The following is a 26,726-nucleotide window of genomic DNA, read 5'->3' as shown; positions in this document are numbered from 1 at the left end:
GCTCAATGGGACATACCGGGGACAAAAAAGAAACAGCGAGAAAAGGAGGGAGAGGAAAAGAGAGATAAAGAGAGAGAGATAAAGTGAGAAAGCAAGAAGTACAGAGAAAAAGAGAGGGAGAAAAAAGGAAAATCACCACGAAGGTCAGAGAGAGACAGAAAGAAAGAGAGAAATAAAAGAGAGACAAAGAGAGAGAGAGAGAGAAAGAGAGAGAGAGAAAGAAAGAGAAATAGAAAGATAGAGAGAGAGAGAGACAACAAGAGAGACAAAGAAAGAGAAATAGAAAGATAGAGAGAGACAAAGAGAGAGACAAAGAGAGAGAGAGAAAGTAAGAGAAATAGAAAGATAGATAGATAGAGAGAGAGAGAGAGCTAAAATCACCATGAAGGTCACATACGCACACAAGCTTCGCTTACCCCCATTTTCTCGACAGGGGAAGGGCTGGTGATTTTTTTCATTCAGCGGCCATGGCACAAGTCACTATACTACATCTCTCAAGTAACTTGAAGCACTGCCGAAGGTACGAGGTGGGCATAGGCAATGTCATTGCGCTCCGTAATATAGTTCGGGGCGTAACTGTCCGATTATTGACTGGATTAGAGAGCTTTATTTTTGCTTGGTTCATACTACATTCCAGCTATACGTAAACGTATTCAGCCCTTTGCGCATGCAGTCGTATATGGCGAACTAGCTGTGGCGTTTACCGCCGGTAATCGTAATAGCCGCCCTAACCGTGATTACATATAGCAACATGGCAGTGCCCATAAGCCTAGACTGGCCGCTTCGATCCGAATTCGCACTTGTTGCTGTCTCTCTGCCCTGACAGCAAGAAATAAACGGTAAAATCAGTCATTGCTTAGTGTCATCGCACATTGGCGACAAAGCATTAGGTGTGTTTTGTCGTTAGTATTGAGATCAGATGGTTGTTTTGCCGCTGCTAGGGCTACAGTGGTGGGGCCAAGCCGTAAGTGGTTTCATTTCCAGTTAGCAGACGCAGCCACAGCGTTAGCACTCGTGATGCATTGACGATGCGGAACGCTATAAAGGTTGAATTGTTCACTTCGTCATTAATTTACTACTCTGCTCTAGTATGGTACATGATGACGGTGGCGAGCAAACACCTAATAGACGCCGAGCATCCGACGTGGCGCGGGTGATCATTATAAGGGCGTTTGCATTACTACTGGCTAAGGAGGCTGCGAGTAACTGCTGAGAAAGCATATAGATGAAGCGGGATCGAGTCCCGCTGTCACGTTCAAGTAAACGCAGTACAACGCCAAAACATTTGTTGCGTCAATCCAACAACCACGCATGGAAGAGCAGACGCTGAGCAGACGACACGAAATGTCATCTAGCTTCCACAGTATTGCAGGGAACTATTGAGATAGAGTATAGATAACCGCGTCTGCAGGCGGCGTCGTCGGGGCGCGCTGGGGACGTGGCGTCGCAGCCAATGGCAATTTAGGTGCCGTTTCGCTGCTATACAGACGCCGCCGACTTTATCGCTCAATTGGCCATTTGATAAGTTCGCATCGAAAGAAATGTCGCGTCATTATGATTAGTAGGACACGGAGATATTCATGATCCTCTATCATTGACGTTGCCTCCATCGCTCCGTTTGGTGCCGATAAACACGAGTTGAAAATCTGGCACCCGCATGTAACTTTTCATGTAAGCTGGTGTGAGCACAAAAAATTGAAGGTGCCATCGTGGCTTATAGAACGATTGTGTACACTTAGTCGTGTAACACTGTTACATATTTTGAGAGTGCTTTATGTGCATATCATCGTGATCATATGCATATACTCACCATCATTCTGTAGTCCCCTTCTTCTTCGGGGCTTAATGGAGCAGCTGCGCTAAAAGAAAACATCGCACCGGACGACGTCTTATAGTATGTACGTGCATTGCCTGAATTATGATATGAAAGCGTATGCTTCACAGGGGATCAGTGATCGAGCCCTAATCGAGGTTCTGTCGAAAGCTCAATGTGAGTACAGCTACAACAGGTGTATCCGTATTGCTAGACAAAACAAACGGAAGAAATAACCAATTTATCATGCAAGTAGAAGATAGTACGCATTGAAATTAGCATTCCAAATACTTTTTCTATGTTGTCGACTGACCACTCTCACCTAGCGGCATTTCAGTCGCAACTTTCTGAAGATGTTGCTGACAATAGTAGTAGGTTCTAGACCGCTTTTCAAACCAATCTTCCCGAACTATGTGGATGGACTTTGGCAGTGCCAACAAGTTACTTAAATCAAACAAAAAAAAAACCAGCCCAACTAGAAACACTGCTCATTTTTATTACAGCAGCAGTCAATAGCTAGAAACTCAATTTCTTGTTTCCGCAGGTCATTTCAATGCTCCATCGTGCTATTTTTTTTCTCGAAAGGACTTGCTGCAAGGCATACGCAGAATCGTATTCGTTATTGTTTAGCAGTATTACAGCATATACAAGTCTGGCTGAATAACTTTGATGAGCTATTATTATTTAACGCGCGCGTAGTACGTAATCAAATAGCTTTTTTTTCGTCCGCCGCCGCGTAAAATTGAACCCACGACTTCGTGCTTAGCAAGTGGGCGATATATAACCAATCAGCCACTGCAAGGGTTCTTTGCTTACAGTGGTTAACTCATGAACTTTATAGTTCGCATATTTGCTGCGGCATCATCCTGGAAACCTCCGGTGAGAACCTGCAGCACATTGCGCATAAATGCCAAACTAGTTTTCGTCGTCCCACTCGTGACTTCATATTGTTAAAAAAGATGTCAGTGCTGTGACAGTCAGTTGTTAAATGAATGTACGAGCGCCTCACGAAGTGGCCCTAGCGCTGTGCCTTCCAAATTCGTTCAAGGCATCTTTCGACGGTGAATAGCAGAAGCTCCGCCCTTGCTCTAGAATCACTTTCCCCTATATCTTTCAGCCTGCTTTTACTTTATTTTTTTTTTCGTTTTTTGCATTAATGACATTCTCCCTGCACAGCGCTACTACAGCTTCACCGCTCCACCCCAGAGACTTGCACTGAAGCCTTAACATGTCGCCCGTATCCGTGCGGATGTCCTCGGGACAAATAGTCGTCGGTGGCTTCATCCCTGGAATCAGTTGGGAAAGCAACAAGCGAAGCGCAAATGCAGCTTCCAAAGTTTCGCAATGATAGCGCTGAGCGAAGGTCCTTTGGCGGTAACAATATCTGACACGAAACAAGAAATGTAAATGTCCCAAACTGAGCCAAAACAGAAATACTCGAACTGAAGGAGCAACGGGAATTACAGCTAGCTGGATCTCTATGCAAACCCATTTGCCTGATTTACAGACTGAAGCTAGAATAAGGCTTTGCATGGCGTGATAGTTTTTTTTTTTTTCTTCCCCAATCTTGGTTCTTTTCCGAGCACTCTCGTGTACTTGGTACGAAGCAATGCGCATTAGGAGAGTTTCGAAGCGGGATGGATCTCACTCCGCTTCGTCCGATCGCTGTTGCTACGACAGTCATTGCCTTAATCTCACGAGAACCCCCTGCGGAAAAAGAGGAACAGCAGCGGGCATCAGCTAGAAACGGCGCGATAGCCGGGAAAACAAGATTCCATTAGCGCATTTTTCTCTGAAATTAGAAACCCCTGAGGACGACTAGGCTCCCACGCTTGTAGAGTCGCACTGGCGCGTCGTATTTGTCCAGGCGAAGGAAAGTGCTAAAGGCGATTGCTTTTTTTTTTATTCTTTTGAGGAGGAGGGTGGGATGACTTTTGTTTTTCCTAACTAGCCTTTTCTTATTTCCTTGTTGATGCTGTATGTGTTCGTGGTGCTTCTTCTTTTCTTTTTACCTCTCTCTGCCTTTCCATTACGCGTGCGTATATGAGGAAGCATTTGACCGTGATAAATATTGCATGCGCTCTTGTATCGACCGCCTGTCGGATGCTCTAGCGCGGAAGCGTCACCTGTGGGTATAGGAAATGGTAACGCCAAGCGAATACATACGCGAATACAGGAGCAAACACGGCATGGGTAGTGCCTGATGCATCCGAAGAAGCTGCGTCGCGCCCGTGACAACCTCTGGCAAGACGGTCGCCGTCGTAAATATGAAAGGGACTCTGCGCGCATGCATGAACTGAAGGGCCCGCTGCGCCTAGGAGACTGCATTGGCGCGGGGCTTGCGGCGGCAGCTATATTGGTTCTCAATCCCATTTGGTTTCTGCAGTTCGAAAAAGATTGCTTCACGCGGACGTTACACGTTTTTGCGCTTGCAACAGACTTTGTCTTCACTGCGGCGTTCAGAAAAAAAAAACCATCAAGAAAAACGAGATCAAAGTGTTGCGCACAGTAAAACAGGTTGCTTATTTTGACCGATCGGTGAGCATGAAAGGAAAGATACAGTGAAAGGTGAAATATATGTATATATAAAGGTAAGGCTGCTACGACCAGCCACAACCGACTACGCAGAAACTCGAAACGCGATCTCTCCCTCATGAACGTGCTTAAATTCCTACAAATAGTATCTCCGGTTGATTTCATTCGCCTGCAGCGCTTGGCCCTGACTACAATACCGAAAGTACGCCCGAACGACAAAGTGAGTGTCATCGCGTGACCCCAGTAGAATTTCACAGCCACTTCGACGAAAAATGCCAAAGCGCCTAAAGATAGCTCTAACATGGCGCCGATCCTGTGGAGAGAACTAGCCTAACTTAATTCGACACGGTGAAATATAACAATTCAAAAGCGACTCTTTCTTTAACGCCCACCTTAGAGGATACTCTATGCCAATTATTATTATTACTCTAAGCATAATGATTATTTTGAATCAATTGCAATAGATAGAAAATGCGTGGTTGCTTTCAATTTACCATCACATACCATAACTGGTATTAAGAATAATTACCTTACATACCAGGAAGTTTCTTCCGAATTGTACTTGGAAACATTGATTGAAGCTCTACCACTAGGCCACGTCAAAGATTTAGAAAGTTTCAGACATACAATACAGGTGGGAGGCTCATATAATAGTAATTGAGCATCACTGGAAAAGGCTTTGGTATTGTTGGAAGTCATAGTGATGATAATGATGAGAATTATTTGGATCACATTTGTATACGAGCTTCATTCGACCTTCTTTAGCCGAACATTAAAGACACGCTTTGCTGAATGAATTACAGAATGTTTTTCAGTCGACAAAACGTATGGCTTCGTAGATAATTTGGCTGCTATGTGCGAGAATTTTTACAGCTTCTGCTAATGACTATTGGTGTATACGCTCTGTCAGGACGCGTTATGAAAAAAAAATAGGACTAGAAAAGAGGTCACGTTAACGTTTTGCAATGTGCGAGCGCTGTAACGACATTCCCTACCTGCTATCCAAATATAGAGAAGAAACAAGATGTACTTCGGCACCAGTCTTTGATAGCAGTAAGTTGCCAAATCCGTGCTATGACTGCACGAATAAAAACTGGACAAGAGAGAAAGCACATAAAGTACGCGCAGACTTGCAACTGGTTTATTCTGAGAGGTGCTACAAATAAATAGTTGGCCGAGTTACACGCGTCATCATATCTGAGGTGGAACGAACGAGGAAACAAGGAATTGCTATACGTCAGATAGCAGTGACGTATTTTCCATGTGTCGGCATGCAACGTATCGTGCTACACAGAAACAAAGACTCCTGATTCTGTGAGGGTTATTAACGGCTGGCTTATGCATACCACTTTTAGTTTTCTAATGCAGAAACCGTAAGGAAAGATGGGGATGTAAGTTTTGTCTTTGTGTGCAGAGTTGACCTCTGGTTTCAAATCTACAGAATGACAAAATATTGTTTTCCGTGGATTCGAGCAGCCTAATCAACGACCCCGATGGTTGAATTAAATGTTTTTTTCTCTCTCTCTTTTTCTCACTATTATCGGCTCATTAACCCTTTAACACCAGTTGTCACGCATTCGCGACAATGTTTTCCAGCGTTGACATGTGGTGGTATCTAGGAGCAATATCGAGAGGCTGACAAATATTGTTCGGAGTATCGATCGACCAGGTGCTGAAAGGTCAACTATTTTCTACGGTTTTTTTGTGGACATAAATAATGTCACTTGATGCTTACAAAATTTTCTTCGCATTATTTGCATACCAGATATTACAACGGGTATGTAGCGCGCTTGAGAATATAGTTATTTTTGCATTATTGCTTTTAACTATGGTATGTCGGGAATTCGCGACATTCGGCATTGGCGGCACTCAATGGCTGTAGCAACATGTTGTCTAAAGAGAAGGACAGTACCTTGTTTTTCGGCAGGGAATGGACCTTACGACATTTTACTGTAGAAAGGCTTCGCGCGCGTTTTCCGCCGGAGGATATAAGCGGTGACAGCTGCCTTAAGGGAAGAAATGTCGTGCAAAGTATGCGCCCGTAGGCAGTGGCGAGGCCAGACTTTTTTTCTTTTAGTTCGGTTGTGAAGGTCACGCTTTTGATCGGCGCAGGGGGGCGGGGCAGGCACGTGTTCTCGCACGTCGTTGTGTGTCAAGTATTCGCGCTACGCGGAAATTTCCGCGTGGGGGAGGAAGGCGGAGTCCGAGGACACGTGACTGGTTTGCGCACTTCTCCCACCACCCCTCGCTACGCACCCTGCTTGTATCCTGCGTTAGCACTGACAGCACCAGGCACTGGCCGCAGTCAACAACACGCACCAGCCATGCAAGCGACCAGGGTGCAAGGGCCAGACAGTTCTATGTGTACGCAAAGCTCAATGCGCGCCTCTCTCTGAACAAAAGTGTCAACTGTTATCAGTAATTTCAGAAACCATAGGCTACCAGAAAAAAGTCGTGTCGTCCATTATTTAAGTATGTGGTCATCTTTAGTGCAAGTTAAACAGTCTTGCGCAAGTTATGTCAGGAAGTGCCTCACATTCTTTTCTTTTTCTTGCAATATGTGTGCAACATTTTTCTGGCCTAAGTGCCGGATGTCACGAATTCGCGACATACCATGGAGTTCATAGAAAATTCAGTGTTCGTAATTCAATTACGAGGTCTAAATGAACTTAAATTCTCGTGCAAATTATTGTTCTGCCTTGCCTTCATTAACTCTGGCGCTAAAGGGTTAAAAGGTACCTAAGCATTTCCCTTGAAATAATTCTACTTCCAGGGTGGACGAGGGAGAAGGGGGGGGGGGGAGGAGGAGGATTGGATAAACATTGTGTTGGTGCGAAATCCATTTGGTCGATAGCGATATACGCTTCTTCGGATGGATAATTTCATGACAGATCACTATTTACGTAAAACGGCTCGCTGGTGTATCACACCTTAACATTATGATACTTAATAGAGGTAATTTGCATGAAACACTGAATATAAGAAGGCAGTTGCTACCGCTCGTCAGTTTAGAGAACTGTTTAGACCAGCAGCTGTCTTTTGACACCCCACGAAGCCCTTCTCAAGATCAGGGAACACATATCAATGAGCTGCAATATGTATTGTGGTACGTTTGGAGGAAGGATGCCTCGAAATTGGACCTATAGCCACAGCATTTACAGTGATACAGCGATAACGGGCCATATTCGACTGCTTAGTTTTATGGGGTCCCGGTAAAATTGTAATGTCAAGCTACTTAGTCAAAGTTAGCTAAATCTGCATATTTATTTGTCGTGAAAGTAATGTCAGGCACTAGAAAACAGCAAACCTGCAGAAACACGACTTCGCTGTGTGATGCCAGCGACACACTTTAAATAAGCTTAAATTTAAAGCATTAAAACAGTTGGTACATTGCTGAAACACATGATCACAACTTTTGTTCCGCGTAGAAATGCACCGTAAGGTTGTTGTTTGCCCATCGCCTCATAACCGGATGCTATCAACTATTCCAAAGATACGGGAAGCTATACAATTAAGCGTAGCAAATATAAAGCCTCCTTGAATACATGAGAAGCTTTGCTCGTCGAAAGTTTTCACAAAAGCAAAGGTCGTGCGTTTTCTACCTACCGAAAAGGTATAGCTAGGGCTGCTGCAGACGCAAACCTGGTTTTTCTGAATCCTCGAAGCGTCTATTTGCTCCAAAAGTTTCGGAGATGCTGGTTAGTATGCAGCGTGGCTTGTGTCGGAGGAATTCTGTCAACCTTACAAAAATCGGGCCCACGACGAGGCTTCTGGCGTCGAAGCTGCACACTAAGACAAAAGGTTCTTTTCCATGAAATCCAGCAACACAAATATCGATAGAGGGGTTCATTCAAGTGCGCCGGCGCGTTGCTCTTCAAATTAAATGTTGTTCGTTTCTTCGCTTTCTTTTTTTTTGCAAAAAATAGGGAGAAACTTAGACGAGTTTGGTTTGGTGTGTTTGATTACGTTCGTCACAAATCCCCACTCCCATTCTGCGGCGTAGAGTACTCTAGCTACCAAGCAGTTCATGCCGTAACAGAGCTGGATAACTTTTTTTACAGAGATATTATTTCCATAACCTTTCCAGGAGCACAGAGTGATAGCAGAAAGTGGATTCAATTTTGATCCAAGTGTATGTCTTGCTATGTACACTTTAGTGCAGAAAGACATTGCCGCTTTATGGTAGTGCCTTTTATGTTCTTGCTCGCAATCAACTCGTGGCATAGGCGTTTCTCTATCCCCGTCAACTGTCATTATGTTGATCCCAGCTGCATTAAGGAATGATGGTTATAACGGGCAAACAATAATGACACTGCTGACCGAGAACCCGTCTGTTTATTAATTTTACTTATAAAACAATGAACGCTCTGGTACTGCCTCGCAGCTTGACTATCCTTTATTCACGTCTACGCACTGAGCCTCCACTCCTGATTACGCCCGCCAGCAAGGCGCCAGAGTGTTTAGATATTTATTAAGTTCCGACCCAGGAAACACACCGTCATCCCACTGGCTAGCGGACACAAATTCTGTCTCTCTATTAAGCTCCAGCTCTAGCGTGACACGAGCCAACGACGTCGTTAGGTTAGTAGTAGAAACGTGCCTTAAGCATGGCTTACTGCTGTGGCACATTTCTGTAAAGTTGTAGTTATTGTGTTCATTATTCAACGAGCCTTGCTACACCCATTTAGGCACTCGCTAGTTGGTGACTAGTACGTGTTCTACGGTTACGTTCCGTCCATTTTGTGCCAGTTTGAATTTTACGTTGACAAGCGTGAGTGACCTTTTCCCGACAAGCATCCAGGAACACAATTCGGGTTTTGTGGTATCGCGCGGTTCAACTCAAAATGGTTAATGATGATTTAAGGTGCGCTGTTCCACTTTTGTTTTTGGAACGCGCCTGGTTTGTGAGGATCGTTCGAACAGGGAAGCCTGCTTTTCCCGTAATTTCATTTATGTTTCCACCTTCTTTCAGCACAAGGAATCAGGTAACATGTTGTTCTTATCATCCAAGTACATCTGCTTAACTGTCATTACTTCCCTTCACTACTATGTGATTCTTCGCACCTAGCAATAGCTACTGATAGCCTAAAGCTAAAGATTGAGCAGTATAAATGTCATTTGTGCATGCCACTAATCTGAAGCTTACAACCATAGACACTAAGGACAACTTAGGAGAAATTGCTTGTAATAACTAATTGATTTAAAGAAAATATAAATTAATAGAAATTAAAGTGGCTGAAAAAAAAACAACTTGTCGCAGGTGGGGAACGATCCCACGTCTTCGCATTACGCGTTCGAATGCTCTTACCATTGAGTTACCGCGGCGCCGTTTTCCTATCGACTGTCTGAGGTATTTAAGTTTTACTACTAGAACTAACCTCCGAGGAATGTTAGCCAGCACCACAATACTTTTTCTTCTCGGTAATCTGAAGCTGGTAGCATATGATATACTGCTGATTTGTAATGTTTCCGCCTGTGCATCGTTCAGCTTCGAAATCATTCGAGCAATATGATGTGGAGCGATAGAACACAATTATACCAATAAAAAGAATATGAAATACATTAGTAGTTGAACACATGCAATGGTAATTTTACCGCTTCTTACTTTTTTTAGACCTTATGTATTATGATCAAACACCAAGAACTTTTAATTCTTCGAAAGGTGTCAGCCAGATTCCCCAGGGTTCCGCACGTTATTCCAACTCATTCGATGCTATTGCAGTGCCGAAGTTCAGACTTCTTGCGAATTGACAGACGCATGAAAGATATGTACATATTATCTCGTTATCTTTTTAAGCCGCGGCACTCCCTTCCCTGAAGCTCCAGATTACTATCATAATGTAGATGGGCCTACGGCTAGCAACCACGCTGAGGTCATAATTTGCATGCCTAAAGAGTTCCTTGCCAACACGTGAACTTATTCGTGGCGGTTAAAAACGGCCCAGTCTAATGCCCCCCTACGTTTTCCGAAAGTTTCCCGAGGTGCCTTAAGACACGAGCGAATGAGGAATGAGAGCCTCCTTAGAAAGTCCCTCATTAACGGCCTTTCATGCACCACGCTAAGCTAGTGCCTACCACGCTGGCAGTTCGCTTGAATGTTCGCATAGCGACGTTACCGCATAACCTATTTAAGCTTTAAGAAATAACGAAGAAGATACCAGTGAAGTGCTGTAATGAGCGAATTGCAGCAGAGCTGTTTTTTTTTTTTGCGGTTGTTACAGTAAAAGAATGTTTCAAGAATTGCGAATGTGGGGGAACTTATTTATCACCTCCAAACAGTTACCAATTAGAACTTATCGCAAGCTTTCTTTCTTACAAATATATATCGTTTCGTTTTTGATACTACAGGGTGGCCACCTGAGCCATTCAGGATCAGGTGCATTGTAGCAGTGGTACATGCTAAATCTTGAAATACTATTAAGAAAGCATTCGCCTATTTAAATGCATTTTTCGTCGCTACCACGGTAGCTTTTGCGCTCGGCACTGCTCTCTACTATGTCTCTCGCATGAAAGGCCTAAAGAATCGCGTTTGGTGTCATCCGCCAGGCATGGGATTGCTATCATCGCTGGAGAGCATAGGAGCAGGAGGAGGAGGAGGAGAGAAAGAGAGAAGGAAAGGTGTTAACCAGAAATGCGCCTGGTTGGCTACCGTACTCTGGGAGACATTGGACTTACAATTCAAGAAATATGCCTACATTTGCTGCTTTGGTCTAACTTAAGGACTCTAAACTGCAGCAGTAGCTCTAACTCAAGATGATAAGCGAAATGGCTTCTGCCCTGACAAACACGGACATAGATTAGGGGCATAGGACACACCCAGGCGCAAATGCAGGCTATTTTGAAGGGCGTGGTCTTAATGAGATGGAGATTGATGATGATGACAATGAGTGCACCTATGCTTACTATCAATAATAATATTAATAAATTTATTTGCGTCCCAGTGAGCGTTTTAACTGCACATTTCTTTTTTTAAACAAGAAGCCTTGGCATTCAAGCGCACCGCGTTTTCTGTGCCGGCCATACAAATTTAGGCAGGGGTTCAGGACATCCGGACTTCCTCCCTGGATCCGTGCATCGACATGGCTATCTACAATACCACCAGTACACTTCATTTTTTGTCCGTGTCTTTCAGCGCAGAAACTATTTCGCAATGCATAACCAACTCGCCCATATCACCGCTCTAACTTAACATGATAAACACTTTGAGAGCTCCTTTCACACGTTAGGTCATATTGGTCCACTTGTTTTTCCAGAGCTATGCTCATAAAACTCTGTTCATAATCCCCTCCATGTCTTTCCACAGGGACAGCGGAAATAAAATTATATTTGGTTCATGCATGCTTGCATTGGTGGCAAAATATATGCCTTGAAATAGGCGAAGCGACACAACAATCAAACAGCGTCACAAATTACTCTTGCCTCTTTATCATCTGTGTATCAACCGTAACTCTATGGGGCCTATTTGCGTCATATCGCATGGCATATAGCCGCGAGCTTTTCGCACGGTGCGATAGTAGTTAGCATACGAGAAGATTGTCTTTCTTTGTTTCTTGCTCTTACGGGCTTTTATGATGGTGATTATGTATTTTTCTTCGTGCTATGACTTTCGTCACGCAAACTTCTACTAGCAGCCGAACCCTTGCAGAACAAATGAATGTGAAACCAATTAATTAAATTAATGTTTTCACTTCGCGCAATAGCGTGAGCCTCATCAGGAATGTGCCACACTTGTGCACTCATTACTCTGTCATGAAAACTAGTCCCTATAAAAGTGACGCATACAATAGTAAAGTGTCGCTCGTACGAGAACACAAGGTGCTACCTTGAACCTATTCGTAAAAAAAATTTGGAGGACGCTTAAGCTTCGCCTTTAAAGGTACGTACGTCCACACCAGCGACAAAAAACTTTATGCGTAAGTGTCAAATAACCCATTGAGCAAAATGCAGCTCCACTAACGTGAAACCTAGGGAGGTGCGAAGCAAGCAGTGATGCACCGCTAATGGGCTCATACTGCCTTAAGCAATTGCTCATAACCCCGTAAACGCAGCCTCCCCATTGCGATGACAGAAGAGAAGTGAAATTACACGCTGGAATGATGAGCGGCAACGCAGCCAGTTGTGGAAGACGACGACGAACGCGGGAGTAGTGGCACGAGCGCGTGCCGAACACGAGCATGAGCCGCTTGCTTTAGCGTGACGACGACGACAGGAGAGGCTGACAGCCCGAGCGCAAAGCGCGTGATTGCGCCTCCCATCACGTGATTGCGCGTGATTTACCGTGACGACGACGACGACAAGAGACGTCGACAGCCCTAGCGCATAAGGTGCTTCGCATCTAAAACGCGCAACACGCTCTGCGCAGCGATCGATGCTGTCGCGAACGACACGGTTCACGAAAAGCGGCAGCAACGCGCGACAACTGCCCGAATGGGTGCAAGGACCCATTTTTCGCGGCAGCCGCAAAACAAGCACCAATCGGAAGCGAGCCGCGCAGTTGTGGGGCCACCTGTCTCACAAGCAAATAATAACCTGAGATTGAGCAATGCCACGCACGCTGTAAAACATCAGAGGCCATGTCCAGCCAATGAGGACGTTTTCGTTGAGCCTTCCCATACCGCTGTCAAGACGCCGAGAAAGAAGTGGCTTCGCAATGGAAGCCTTTTTGGAGACAGTCCGCGCGTGTGCCTGTTTGTATGACAAATACAACGTCGATTTCAATGGCAAGGAGTTGCGCGCAGGCGGGGACGCAGGCCTGGCCCTCAGTCTCCCTGTACCACTAGATCGAGCGCACCCGAAACCTTGTGGTCCGCTTTCTGGCACATCGGCTTCGCATAAGTAAAGAACAAATTAGTATTGTAATATTCGCAGTCACCAGTAGCTCCTAGTCCGTATCCGACATGCCTGAGCGCGACCGGCAGTGGTAGAAAGAAACACAGACACCTCCGATGAAAGACGAATTGGGCTGAACGGAACGCGCGTGTTCACGAGAAGTGTCGAATGTAACGTAACAATTCGGCAAGCCAAGCGTCGCTGCCGCGTCCCGCAAAACGCGATTGTAAACTTGCCCTTGCGTGTCTGCCTGCAGACGCAAAAAATTAAATTGTGGGGTTTTACGTGCCAAAACCACGATCCGATTAAGAGGCAAGTCGTAGTGAGGGACACCGGCCGCCGCGCTCGGCGTGTCGCGCGTGTTTTTGTTAGGGAGCCTACATGCAAGCGCTTGCATGTAGGCTCCCTAGTTTTTGTCGCTAGTGCGGACGCGATAGGATTCAAAGATTATTTTTTAAGCAGCGGCCGTGACCGAGAAATGCCGGCGGCGAACGCCATACACGAAGGCTAGCTTTCTGGTAAAAACGTTGCCTTTTGCGGGGGCCGATCCCAGAGGTGTGCTCAGCCGCGCCAAACAAAACAAAAAAAAATATAATTTTTGAGGTTTGTGTTATTGTTTCGCGTTTTTAATATTTCAGTCTGAGAATATTCACCATAAAAGGCATGCGCTGTCTGTGTTTTGTTTCATGACATTTGTTTGTGGGCTGTCATTCTCAAACTTCCGAAGAATAACTTTGACAAGAATGTAAGACAACGTATGAGCAACTTTAGTCATATAATGGTGGTGCAATATAACCTGCATATCCCGCATGTCATATAGCAAGGCATGGCATATGATCATCATCACCATCAGCCTATATGTGTGTCCACTGGAGGACGAAGGCCTCTCCCGGCGATCTCCAATTACCCCTGTATTGCGCTAGCTGATCCCAACTTGGGCCTGCAAATTTTCTAACTTCATCACCCCACCTATTTTTCTGCCGTCCCCGACTGCGCTTCCCTTCTCTTCGCACCCATTCTGTAACTCTAATGGTCCACCGGTTATCTACTCTACGCATTACATGGGCTGCCCAGCTCCATCATTTTCTCTTAATGTCAAGTAGAATATCAGCTATCCCCATTTACTTTCTCATCCACACCGCTCTCTTCCGGTCTCTTAACGTTAGGCATGACATATACATATATCTAAATATATGCGGAAGTTTTCGCTCACGAAAAACACCGCCGACGCCGGTGCCGACGCCGACACCGACACCAGATTTTCTGCGACACGGGGCCCTTAACGCTATTGTGTTAATAACAGAAAGAAAAGGTTATTATGTTATGACGTAACTATTGCATATAACGACGTCTAACACACAGTAGTGCAGAGACGCTGCGCTTTCAATTTCCTGAGGCTATGATACCTTTACTAAAAAAAAGTCGCATGATACTTTTAATAAAAAAAGTCGCAGTATCGCCCGAAAGGCGAAGGATGGATTGTTGTAACAAGTTAGTAGACAGCTATAAGAAGTAAGGATAGTAGTTTTATCGACTGTATAAAGTAGTAAGCATTCGCTTACTAACATTCACCTTCATTCGCTAACTCCCCTGCATCAATGTAGGCATTTTTCCATATTATCAGAACTTGTAAAGCGCTTTTCACCTGCTAGCTGTATTCAATAGGTAGATAACTGGCCCTGCCCCACACGTTGCTTCTATCTGTGGCAGGCTGTGTACAATGTTGTGGTGTGCCTGAGGGCACACTGCAGCGCAGCCCGACGCCGCCAAAGTGTGCGCTTCACAGTGAGCGCCGGAGCTCACAAAAGAGCGCGTAAAGATGTTCAGTGGTTTGCTGTGGGCTAATTGACGAGATGCATGAACGGTAAGCGGTTGTTGTGGCAGTGACGCGACGTCGATAGGAACCGTGAGGCCAGTAACATAGAGAGCGAAAAGTGTGTATTGCCTGCAATCCTTATTTGGAGTGGTTATTAGTGCTCGCATTTTATTTCATATAAGAGAAAATTTAAACTTATATATTTTTCCTTTATAAGAACCAGTAGATCCCACGCAATGTAGGAATCTATGGTAAGCGAAACTTTAGTGCAGTTGGTAACTATGTAAATGCTACGCAAGTGAGTGTGATGCGTACACTTTTCACACAGTGGCACATGTGTCATGCCACATGTCACATTTTACACATGACACTTTTTACACAGTGGCACATGTGACACAGTGGCACAGTGGCATACCCAATATCACACCGGGCCACAGCCGCGGAGAGGGAGGAGGAGAACGCAAAGAGGCAGCCACTGGTCACGTACAAGAACATAGTGGAGTACTAGAGAAACGAGGGGCAGAGCTTCCCCGAGCCACACACCAAGTTAACGAGGGAGCAGCAGACATCCTATAGGCAGATTCATACAGAGTCCTAACCACACCCCCGAATACTAAACCGAATGTACCCGAGCCAGTACGGTCAGGAGTGCCCCGTGTGTCTGGAGCCAGGAACACTCGAACACATGATAGGAAAATGCAGGTTCAGCCACCAACAGCCACCAGTCCTCACCAACCCCAACACCAACATGACTCCCCACCCCTTAGAGAGCGACGGAAGATCTTGCTGTCGAGCGCCGTCCTGGAAGACCAGCTGTGGCTCGTAATCAGAGTTCAGGTGGCGAGAACAGCATGTGGATTCTGTGAAGTAGGGACCACTTCCATCCAGCGCATGCACTGAAAAAGCTCACTAAATAAAGTTTTTCATTCCCTCATTCAAGCCCAATGGCCTAAGAAAATCGGAGTAGCCAAAGAATCCATTGTTTATTAAGAGCTATTTCATTGTAAATTATGAAACCTGCTTGCTTTCTACTGAGCCAAGAGAATATGTGCAGGTTTTATGTCACGTTTGATTGCTCGGTTAGGCAAAACAGATGTGAACTCACTGGCACCACTTTATCGTTGAAATCAATTATACACACAACCCATCACGTCTATGTATATACAACCTGTAACAATGCAACGCACCCCTTCGCATCTGTTTTCCTCTCCAGCGCGACGCAGAAACCATTGTTCCATTGTTTTTTTTTTTGTTTTTGTCCACGTCTACCTGCGGAACACGAACGTTTTCAACGTCGCTTCCGCAAAATGCACCTGCTCTCATAAACGCCAGACGAGCCCCCGCTGCGGTACTTGGACGCCACAACAAAGATACGTAAAATCTGGTGCAAGACGCAAAGAAAGACTTGCTTTATTATGCAGTGGTGTTTAATTTAATTTCATTTATTATACCCTCAAGACCACAAAGGTAGTACAGATACTCGATCGGAAGTTCTGCTCCCTCCTCATCGCAGCCGTGTACCTGTAAAGGGTGCTTTGCCTGCACGACAACGGTGCTCTTTCGTAGAGACAACTCTACAGGGGTTGTATCTACGCCATGACCGACACGTTTGACCGAGCTGGCCTTGCAATTACGTCGGTGTGTAAGTCGCTCAAATGTCTTGCAGACAAAACTCGCAAGAAGGGAGGTGGTCGTTTTGGCTCGAGTTGAATCGACAGCAATCCTACCGGTTGTCCAGTATGTCATTTGGCAGAGTAAAGAAAAGGTTTCAACTGGCTCTATACTTCAATATATGGCAGGAAATATCTATTATGCAAATCATTAGCAGTGTGTGAGGATTGCGCGCGCTTTTCTTTCACAGATTAACATACTTTTCGCATGTCCTCAGTGACTATGCTAGGAATTGATTATGAAGACGAACATCGACTAAACTATTTCTTGAATCTAAGCGTTCACATCCGTTTTACTATAGCACTCAGCTAGAAAGGAACTTCACACGCGTATTTCGCATTCTTGTCGGCATGCATTTTTGCATTCTTGTTGGTATCATTTCTATGGAAGCAAACATTTACTTTCACACATCTGCATCCCCCTTGTGGATTTCCACGGAACTGATTTATTTCACAAGAAGTCGTATTGTTTACAAAGATTGCTTCATCACTAGCTTTCATGCAACACCATCTAATTGAAACGAATTTTAACAATTGAACATATTTCTGGGACGATGTTTATTCTATTTATAAAATGTTCATACAAAACTAAATTCCGAAATGAACTCGCGTGTTCATTGTGCCAAATTGTTATGTTTACGGCATTATCAAGCTGGTTGTTTTGCTATATTTTCATTAAAAAGTGTAGCTATGAAAGTTCTTCACCAGTGGGAAAAAACGGGAGGAGATTTTTAGCAACACACAAACACACACAAAAAAGAGGTAGTTCCAGAGCATGCATGCGGTGCCCCTATCAATGAAATAATCATATTTCCACCAATAATATTTGGAACAGCCATTTTGTAACCTTAACTGCGATGTCAATTTGAATTCCACCTATTTTCAAAGAGGTCCTAGCTGCAAAGATTTAACGCAATATATTTTATTGTAAGGAATGAAAGTTCGAATGCAAGTCAACGTCCTCCTTTGGCACCGCATTCGGAATTCTAAATTTAAACCAAGGTCTATTTTGTCATATATTCAGAATGGTATGTACGTATTATCATATTATGCTAGCGCCCATCTTTCCGCAGCACTTGATTCTAAGAAAGGGGTCGCGTGCAATGCATGGTTCCAACAAAGTGGCATAGGAGGCTTCTAATTCTCGATTCTGAGACGTCGTTCCCTCCTACTCTTACGCCATCTCGGGGTGAGAAGCGGCATGACAGTATCCGGGCCTTTCATTTTCGCTCAGGAAGTCGGCATCGGCACGCCGCTCTTCAGTGAAGAAAAAAGCAACGCGGGGAAATTAACTCTCGTCGTGAATGATCCTCGGGATCTCGAGAAATTGAGGAATAAAAATAAAATAACACGGAGAACTTTCACCCAGCAGTTTAAGTGTTGCTTTTCTCACCCAATTTTCATTTCACTCGCCGCCGTTTCATTGCAGTTTCCTGCCTTTTTTTATCGTTTTTAGCGAAGAAAAAAAAACTTGAGGATGGTTTAAAGAGCTTCGAGTCTTTCTCGAAACGTATACGGGACCAGAATGAAGCGGGGCTGACTTAATGCCAACAATCCAATAACTCGTTTTACTTCTCAGCCCCGGGTAGACGGGAGCAGCACGTTCGTCCGTTCCGCACCTGTCTATTCACAGCCTCTGCGCCCGCGTTCCCTTTGCACTTCTTTATTCGTCCTCATTGAGAACGTGCACGTCGAGATACCGGAAGCTTCGCACGAGGACCGAATTCAAAAAATTTCTCCGCCTTACAGCCTTTCTTCACCTGGCTCTACAAGTTGGCCTTTCGTATTTCTTTTTTTTTTTTTTTGCTGCCTGCCCCGATTTAATGTCGACAATTAAGTGTCTTGCCCTAAAGGCGAACTGCATTCGAAGCAAAGATAGCTTCGTACCATTACACACGCACATATAAAAGGAAATTTGATATGCGTGCCCTGGGTTGATAAAGTTGCTCCCGTGTCTATATTTGGTCTTACCGACTAAAAACAAAGAAGGTTTCCTCATTCTGCGATTATGTTAGCGAAAGCGAGAACGTGGTCCTGACGGAAGTGAATCCTGGTTTAGGTAACTAGACCGGTAGGCGTGGTAATCTACTTTGCTGAATATTCTAGCCCTGATCACCTTGTTATTGCATATCTCAGCGAAATACCTTACTCACGTGAAAACTCTGCCGTGATCCCATAGCTAAGCGTACTCTCCTCACGATACACCTAAAATGGCGTCTTTCTCGCTTCTCTCGCTCTATTTTCGCGCAGAAATGGAGAAATGCAGCGTATTAATATTAAAGTCGCTTTTTGTGCTTCCCCTATATTAGCGCTTATTTCGATTTACACGTACGTGTGGTCGCGCCAGGAGCATAAGTTGGGCGGCAGTGAGTTCACTCTCCTAGTGCAACAACTTGAAAAGCACGCCTATTTGTACACGAAAACAATTTGTTCCCAACAAGACTTGTAGTTATGTTCTACTAACCTGCTGGGAGGCAAAAAAAAAAGACAGTAGCGATTACATGCCCAAACGTAAGCGGTCTATCATACCGCACGCCATATTACCCATGAAATACTTAAGGCAAACCTGTCATAGGCAGCTATGTAGTGATCTCGCAGATTTTTTTTTTGTGATATGTTCTGCTGCGCTGTCAATTGCAGTTTACAATAGTGGGACATATCTAGGTGTTGCGATATACCATTATCGTTTTTTTCTTTATTTTCCTAATATCACTGTTCGCTCTGGTACCTTCAAGTAATGACTCGAGGGTAGAGCTAGTCTACACAATTTTGCGCTTTTATGATTGCAAGCGCAAGTGTCTTATTACGAGGTAAATGCAAAGCTTTGTATTAAGGACACCTAGTATAAGATGTGCAATACAAGAAAAATTGAGTTGAGATTATGGAGTCACAGTTCCACGCAAAACATTTTTTTTTCTTTCACCTTCTCGCGAAATTTGTCATTGCGCAACGACCCGTACAATCCACAGTAAAGTGCTGTGGTATCACAGTACTGTGATACTTTTGTTTGTTTGCCACATCTCTTCTATGAGCCCTTGCGAGGCTACGCCATTCACAAGAAAAGAGGCAGGTGAATGCCGTCACAAGTTGGTTTATTTCTTGCTCCTGAAGGCAAAAGTAGCCTCGGCTGAGGTTTTGTCGTGCGTTTGGATGCACGATTTGACGGGGCACGCTCTCTTGTAGCCTAATAAACTGCTACTTCCTGACAGCGGCGGTACTTCAGCCTTTGCGACGTCGTGGCTTCAGTCCAAATCGTAAAAAAAATCCGAATTCAAGCACCGTGCAAAGAGAGACAAAAAATATGTAAAGAAAATGCCACTGGTTCCTCAAGAAGAGTACATAAAATGTAAGTAGGCCATCAATAGAACGCGTAACATCTGGCAATCGAAAACAGAACTGCCTAGCAATAGGTCATTAGTTAACAAACTAGCATCACAAAGTTATGATGTGGTAATCGCAAGTGCTTCTCGCAGCTAGCTATAGTGATCTAAAAGAAAAATATACAAGAAGTCGAAAATGTGCAATAGCAGGAACCGCGGTCTGATTGAGAGAATGCTCGCTTCATCGCACCCATTGGGCCGCACGCTTGCACCAAACTGAGCAGTCTTTCAAATGATTAATTCACTAATTGTGTTCGGTTTCATAACTGATATTCAGTGACTGCGTTACGCAGGCTGAGTAAATGATGCGAGCTATCGTACACTGGTTTCATGCTAGCCGTTTGTAGAAAATGTTCATCGATAGCCATACGAAGAGGCGCTTGCGAGGTTTGCAGCTATGTAGTGGTAACCAGGGAACAAGTGGATACGTACATAGCTATCAAAGTACGAAAAGTTCACGATTTTTTTATATTGACAACATATTCGAACATGAGCACTGCAGTTCCCTACAGAGATAGGTAGGCACCGATATGACGTATCTCCTGATGTTCGCTCTCAAAAGTAGCAAATCTTTAAACACTCTTAGTATGTATGCGTAAATAATGACGTCAGCCGAAATCTAGATCTCCCCCTCCGCCTCATAAAGGTCCAAGAAATGTTTAAATTGAACGCTTACATGAAGCTTCAGAAGTGATCGCTCAAATCTTCACAACACTGACCCACCGCGGTAATGCCCATGGCATCGCACTGCACTCTTAAGGCCAAACTACACGTATACGCTTGCCGGCGCGCGAGAGCTAGCGCCCACGCACCTCACGCACAGGCAGATGGAGCAGGACAGATCGTACGCTTCGAAGGGCAGCGCCAGCCCAGACATCTTCTCCAGGCAAATATCGGTGCTCTGGCTGCCTGACAAAAATACGAAACGATGTCTACCAAGGCGAAAATAGTAAACCAAGTGGACGCGCGCTGGCGTGCGTCTTGTTGGTTGAAACAGCGATTACTCGATCGCGAAGCGTGGCAAACGCACGCGCGGGGGCGCGAGCTTTCGCGCGCTTGCACGCGTACGTGTAGTTTGGCCTTTAGCATGAGAAGAGGCTAGGTACGACAGAAAAGGCGCGATAAAATAAAAGCGGGTGGCGACGCCACCTTGAGGTTCCCGCACTATCCAGCCACGACGTTTGAATTGTGATGGCTTCCGCTTGGGCCTAGTTAAGTTTTTGTGAATAAAGGTCGACTGCATTGTAGAAACGTTTGGAGAACTTTTACAGCACCGCAACGACCGAAATACGAGAACATAGATTGAAATCCGTGACGTCACACTCACGTGCCGACGCTGAGGTTTTCGGGGCGCGACATTACAAAAATAGAACTTTGACCTTCACTCTTTCTCATAGTTTTTTTTTTTTTACTGCTGCCTCGATATGTCGGGTTTCTTTATTTTCCTTCTCAATAATAGCAGATATTTACAAAGACTTCCTAGATATAAGTAAGTAATCTTCCCACTATCACTGCCTCGCACTCTCGTACATTTGAACAAACTTCCGTGCCACATCGCATTTATGTCGAACCGCGAAACCTTTCGTAATAACCTGAATACGCGCTTTGATAATACTGTACTTTGGTAACCTTTGTTTTGTTACCTTTTTTGATGCTAACATTTTTTTTTGTTCTGTTGAGACTGTGACTCCGCCCCTTAAACAATGTCCTTCAGTGGGCCTGTAAGATATTATAAAAAAGACATAAATATTGGCAACAGTCGAGAGGCAGCCCCCCCCCCTCCCTCCCCCCCCTCCCCGTTTTTCCTAAAGTTCCACAACGATTTTTATTCTAATGCTTTTTATGGCCAAATTAAGAAATAATGCTTTATCAGGTTAAATGGTCACATTATTTCTCTTTCGTGCCCCTTTAGGAAATTCCAGATGGTCAAAATCAATCCGGAGTCCCCATTATGGCGCCCCTCATCAAGCAGATTTCTGCTTTGGCACGTAAAACCCCAAAACTATATTTCAAAGTCCACACAAATTAACTTCTAGATTCTTAGAAAATATTATAGACGCAGCTATTCTCCTGCGTCCGCGCCTACCGCCTTATGTATGCCAATCACCATTGTAATTTTGCAAGTTTGGTCATCTTTTACTATCTTTTCATGGGAGCCCGCCCTTTCTGGCTTTCAACAGCACATGTACTGCTCGATTCCTGCAATGTTTTACCTCAAGCCGTTTTTCAACGCACATGTGACAATTGTGTAAAATGACAGGATCACAGGCGCACTGTGAAGTGACAAACCAGTGAGACGCCAACGATCGCGAATGAGATCTAAACAGATGAAGGTATAAATTGCCGAGAAATGCATTGACACGGTGTGTTTCAAATTGTCATGAAGCCTTCGTTGAACAAAGTGGCAAAAATACTGTAGTATAACGCTGGACTGCTGAACGCCAGATTTCTGCGACATTTATGTGAAAATGTGCAAGGCATGGAAGGGAGTCGGCAGACGCAGGATAGAATTAGCTAATGAAGGGTGAGAAAGGCGTTTATCCTGCCTTGCCTTAAAATAAGGAGATGGCGATGATAATAAAACTGATCCTAGCCTAGGCTTTCTCACTAAGCGGACGAGCCTATAATGTCAACATTTTTTTCATCCTGCACTTGCAACATGATCTCTGAAGTATTCATGAAAATGAATAATTAGTGAAGACTAGATAACTAGCCAATCTGTATTTCCTCGTATGTATACTAATGTAGGCCGCAGGCAATGATGCGCTGCCTAGAAAAACAAGGTCTCTATTTTACTGAGCTGAAAGAACTTGGGCCTCCTTTGAAACTTCTGGTACACAAGGCTTCGATAAACATTTAAATAAGCATAACACTGGCAGTGCGAATGCTTTATAGTTGACAAAAGAAGTTATCTGACAAAAGGAAACGGAAAAAGCTATGAGCGTCAACTTTCACAGTTTTTCGTAATGACCGCTTTATTGTTTATAATAATGCTCACGAAGGACTCGCGAAGAACGCAATAACGAAATAAGCAGTCCACGCGAGAATTCGGTCGACCGCACAGACGCATACTATGACGGCCCGAAGTTTCACGCCGATATAATAATTGCAGTGTTGGTTGAGGAGGAAACGCTCTCTGCCGTTTGCACAGATATAGGGAAAAAAGTGTTTGTTTTAACTTTATATCTCCGTCGTTCAGGAAATGTACCTAGTAAGATTTTGTTTTTATCTAAGGAATATATAGAAACAAGCAGAAGTCAATAAAAAATATATAACAGGCACTCCTGCACTACACCCCTGTGCCACTGAACGTGGTTATTATAACGGTTTGTAAGCAAACACGACCGCGAAAAGCGCAATCGGGGGGCGAGGTTATTGCGTCCAAAAGCAGCATTTGTGAGGTCAGCATCTTTCGGCAGCATTTATGCAATGACCGCGTTAGCAGCCCATCTGCACTGAGGCTACGTGATTGAATCTCGCGACCACACAACTTGCGTATTCCAAGCGTTCTGCGTGCAAATTCTGACCTGTAAATGAAGAAGAAGACGATGCACAGGATGACCACCAAGCCACTCAGGACTCCACTCACGATAGCATACTTGGGAAGCTCTGCAACGCAAGAACACAAACAAACGGCCGTACACAGTCAGTTAGAGAAACCACATTTGCGATGGTGCCTCTTGTCTGAAAAACAAAAAAAACAGAAAAAAAACAGATGTCTGAAAAAACAGCGGGATATTTGGCCAAGGCTGTGACCTGTCATAAGCGCACCTATGCCAGACTGTGCTTCTATAAACCATAGTGCTGAAACAGTCAGCTGATGTACTGCAGTGGGCTGGCTGTTTTCATTGGCGTAATTGTTATGGTAGGCTGTGTATTTGACTCAGGACTCGCCTATTTCCTCCTAGAGCCTAGTGCTTTAGTTATTTATGGGCCCCTAGGAAAATCAGCAGTCTTCGTTATCTCAGCTGGGTTAAAAAGAATACATTAAGAGGAATATCTACTGTTACAATACTGCACCATATCTGTATTGTACACTTGGCGTATAATGCGCGCATAGAGCTTGTGCACGATACGCATCTCGAACAGAAGGGCGCAGGCCTGCTTTCTAATCTGAATATAAACAACCACTTCTCAATACACCGCTCTCTTTTCCCACTGGGAAGCCGGTATCATGTTGTTGATACAATGACTTCAGTAAAACTATGACCTCAGCCAAATTATAACAAGATCAAGAGCTCTGCAGATTCGACTGGGAAATTTTACGTTAATCATAACAAATAGGAAAGCGTATTGTGGGAATTGAAGGGACGTTCTTTCCACGTCCTGTACCACGTACCTACAAAAATGTTAATTTGAAAAGGAAATACCTTTTACTTGCTGGCAAATCGCTGAAGGGAGCTGTGGAATGCAAATAAACTATATCTGTCCTAGTAAGCATAGCATAATTACCGCCTTGATACAAGGCTAAATGCGGGGCATATACATTACAACAACATTCATTACCTGTCTCGTACGTACGCTTATGGAATTGGAATTATATTCTTGCGGACAATATGCAGCGCAACAATGACGCCGAAGTACGCGCCACACCGGCGGCGGGAAAGAAAGGGTGAGGGAGAGAAATATTGACATAACGCTCCCAACAGCCTTTGCGGGTTCGGTGAGGGGTATGTGACTGAGATAACTCAGACGCCGGGGAAGACAATCCGAGGAGCGATCCAAAGAGTGCTTCGCCTTAAAATGGCAGCGATTAAACGGCAGTGTTCAGTTGCTCGGATATGATCTGCTTACTACATGGCCGGTTAAGACGTCCTTGTTAGCGTTTGTAATCGCACTAGATAATGCTTCTACTCACCTTCGTCGGGGCATTTGGAGCCGTCAAAGCCGCACCGTGGCGTGTCCGGTGGAGGAACTCGCTTCCCACCAGGCCAGTGGATCGTACGGCCCGGAACGTCGCTGAAGCTTTTGTTCACCCCGAAATAGTTGGCCACTACCTGCGCGTACATTAAATATTGAACAGGAGGAAGCAGTGCTGCCACTGTGCTTTTCGGCGGTTAGCAAGGGAGGGCATTGGCGAAGGGAATTTTCTTAAATTACAGGTTTACACGACTGGTGAACTGTTGTATGAGGAGCAGTTTGGTTTTACAAGATGTGGATTATTATTATTATTATTATTATTATTATTATTATTATTATTATTATTATTATTATTATTATTTAATTATCCCTGCCTGAAAAAAGCAGTTGTGCAGGGAAGTAACCAAAATTATTTTCGGTGACACGCCGCGTTAACTAAAACTGCTAGCCTTTTCAATCAGTGGCTATAGTAATACGTCAGTAGAGTTTCCCTCTGTTTATTTTTTACTTGCCGGTGTTATGAATATGGCGCTTCTAATGAGCATGTAAATTTTGACCAAGTGGTCCGTTTCAGTCAGTTCGCATAAATGCATGTTCGTACTTTGAAGATGATGGAATACACTTCCCCTGAAAAAGCTGACTTGAAAACACACAAAAAAAAGCTTTTTGTGTAATAGTGAGTAATCCGGCCTCTCGACCAAGTTGATGAAAGTAAAATGACAAACAAAAGCAACCGTTAATTTTATGAGTCTATACGTTAGTAAAAGAGAAAAGTTGCACTGACAGATTTTCTACTGGGGCAATTTGCATCCAGCAATGTAGATATAAAACACTGTCTGTAGTGTGTGACCTAATTATTTTTATGTGAATCGTAGTTTATCGGCATTTTAATTGCCCGTATATTCCGTGACCTGCTCACACCTTCCTTCTTCTTGTGGTGTTATTACCTTAATCCACGGACTTGTTCAGTTAATCTCTTGCAGTTTGTTTAGATACTTCTGACAGTGTTCGGTATTTTCTATTTTTATTGTCTTGCTTAGCATAATTTTTTGATATCCCGCCCTTTTTTTTGTCCGGACATCCTACATTTCCTATTTATTAAGGAAGTATTATTTATTTTATTGGCACTGAAAAAATATTCTATATTGCTGGCATGGCATTTATCCCACGAACGTAAAAAAATCCTGCTATACTTACATATGCAAACCTATAGTTCCGACTATTCTTGCCAAATTAAAAATAACGTAGTCGAGCATATGGAAAAATAAAAAGTAAACACATTTGAGTGGTGACTTCATTGGAACCCAAGGCAGTGGCTAGCATTTATCTGGTACGGCCGTAATTTTTTGCTGCACATAAGTAATGGTTCTCGGAAAATTTCTCATTTCTCTTTGTTTCCCTAATGACGGAGATATAAATAACAATGTTTTTGAAGATGCAAAAAGAGGACGAAATGAAATGTGTATGACGACCTAAGTTTGCCCATTTCGTTTTTTCTTGGCCTCGAAATAAAGTCATTACAGCGGAGAAATAAACCTCACAAAAAGGCCTCCGCGCACCGGATCCAGCCAAGGAGCTAGCTTTTGCGCCATCATTATGTAAGCTAGTGAAGCAGGTCGTTTTATTATGCACGCTTAAAAAGTTTACTACGCGAAACACAGCTTGCTAGAAACCTTTGATTTTTTGTTCATATTGAGGAATTTTATAATTAACACCCCTCGAATAAATTAGCATTTAGAATATAGCGTAGGAGCTTTTTCAACTAAAAGTGCCAACGTTCAATAAAGAATAACACTTATTAATAAGCTACTTCATTCGCATGC

At 44.0% G+C, this 26,726-nt stretch overlaps 1 protein-coding gene across 1 annotated transcript in view; it reads right to left on the bottom strand.

Annotated features, from left to right (window-relative positions):
* LOC119456276 (atrial natriuretic peptide receptor 1-like) overlaps nt 1-26,726 on the bottom strand; it is a 163,933-nt gene that overhangs the window by 46,104 nt on the left and 91,103 nt on the right. The window contains exons 6-7 of the mRNA XM_049669661.1: nt 24,902-25,040; nt 23,571-23,652 (exon numbers count right to left, since the gene is read on the bottom strand). Coding sequence (XP_049525618.1) covers nt 23,571-23,652; nt 24,902-25,040 — 221 coding nt within the window. The remainder of the gene's footprint in view (nt 1-23,570; nt 23,653-24,901; nt 25,041-26,726) is intronic.

This window comes from Dermacentor silvarum, chromosome 6 (assembly GCF_013339745.2).
Source record: "Dermacentor silvarum isolate Dsil-2018 chromosome 6, BIME_Dsil_1.4, whole genome shotgun sequence".
Classification (NCBI taxonomy): Eukaryota; Metazoa; Arthropoda; class Arachnida; order Ixodida; family Ixodidae; genus Dermacentor; species Dermacentor silvarum.
The sequence above is the reverse complement of the archived record's forward strand: the minus strand, read 5'-3'. Positions and strand labels throughout refer to the sequence as shown.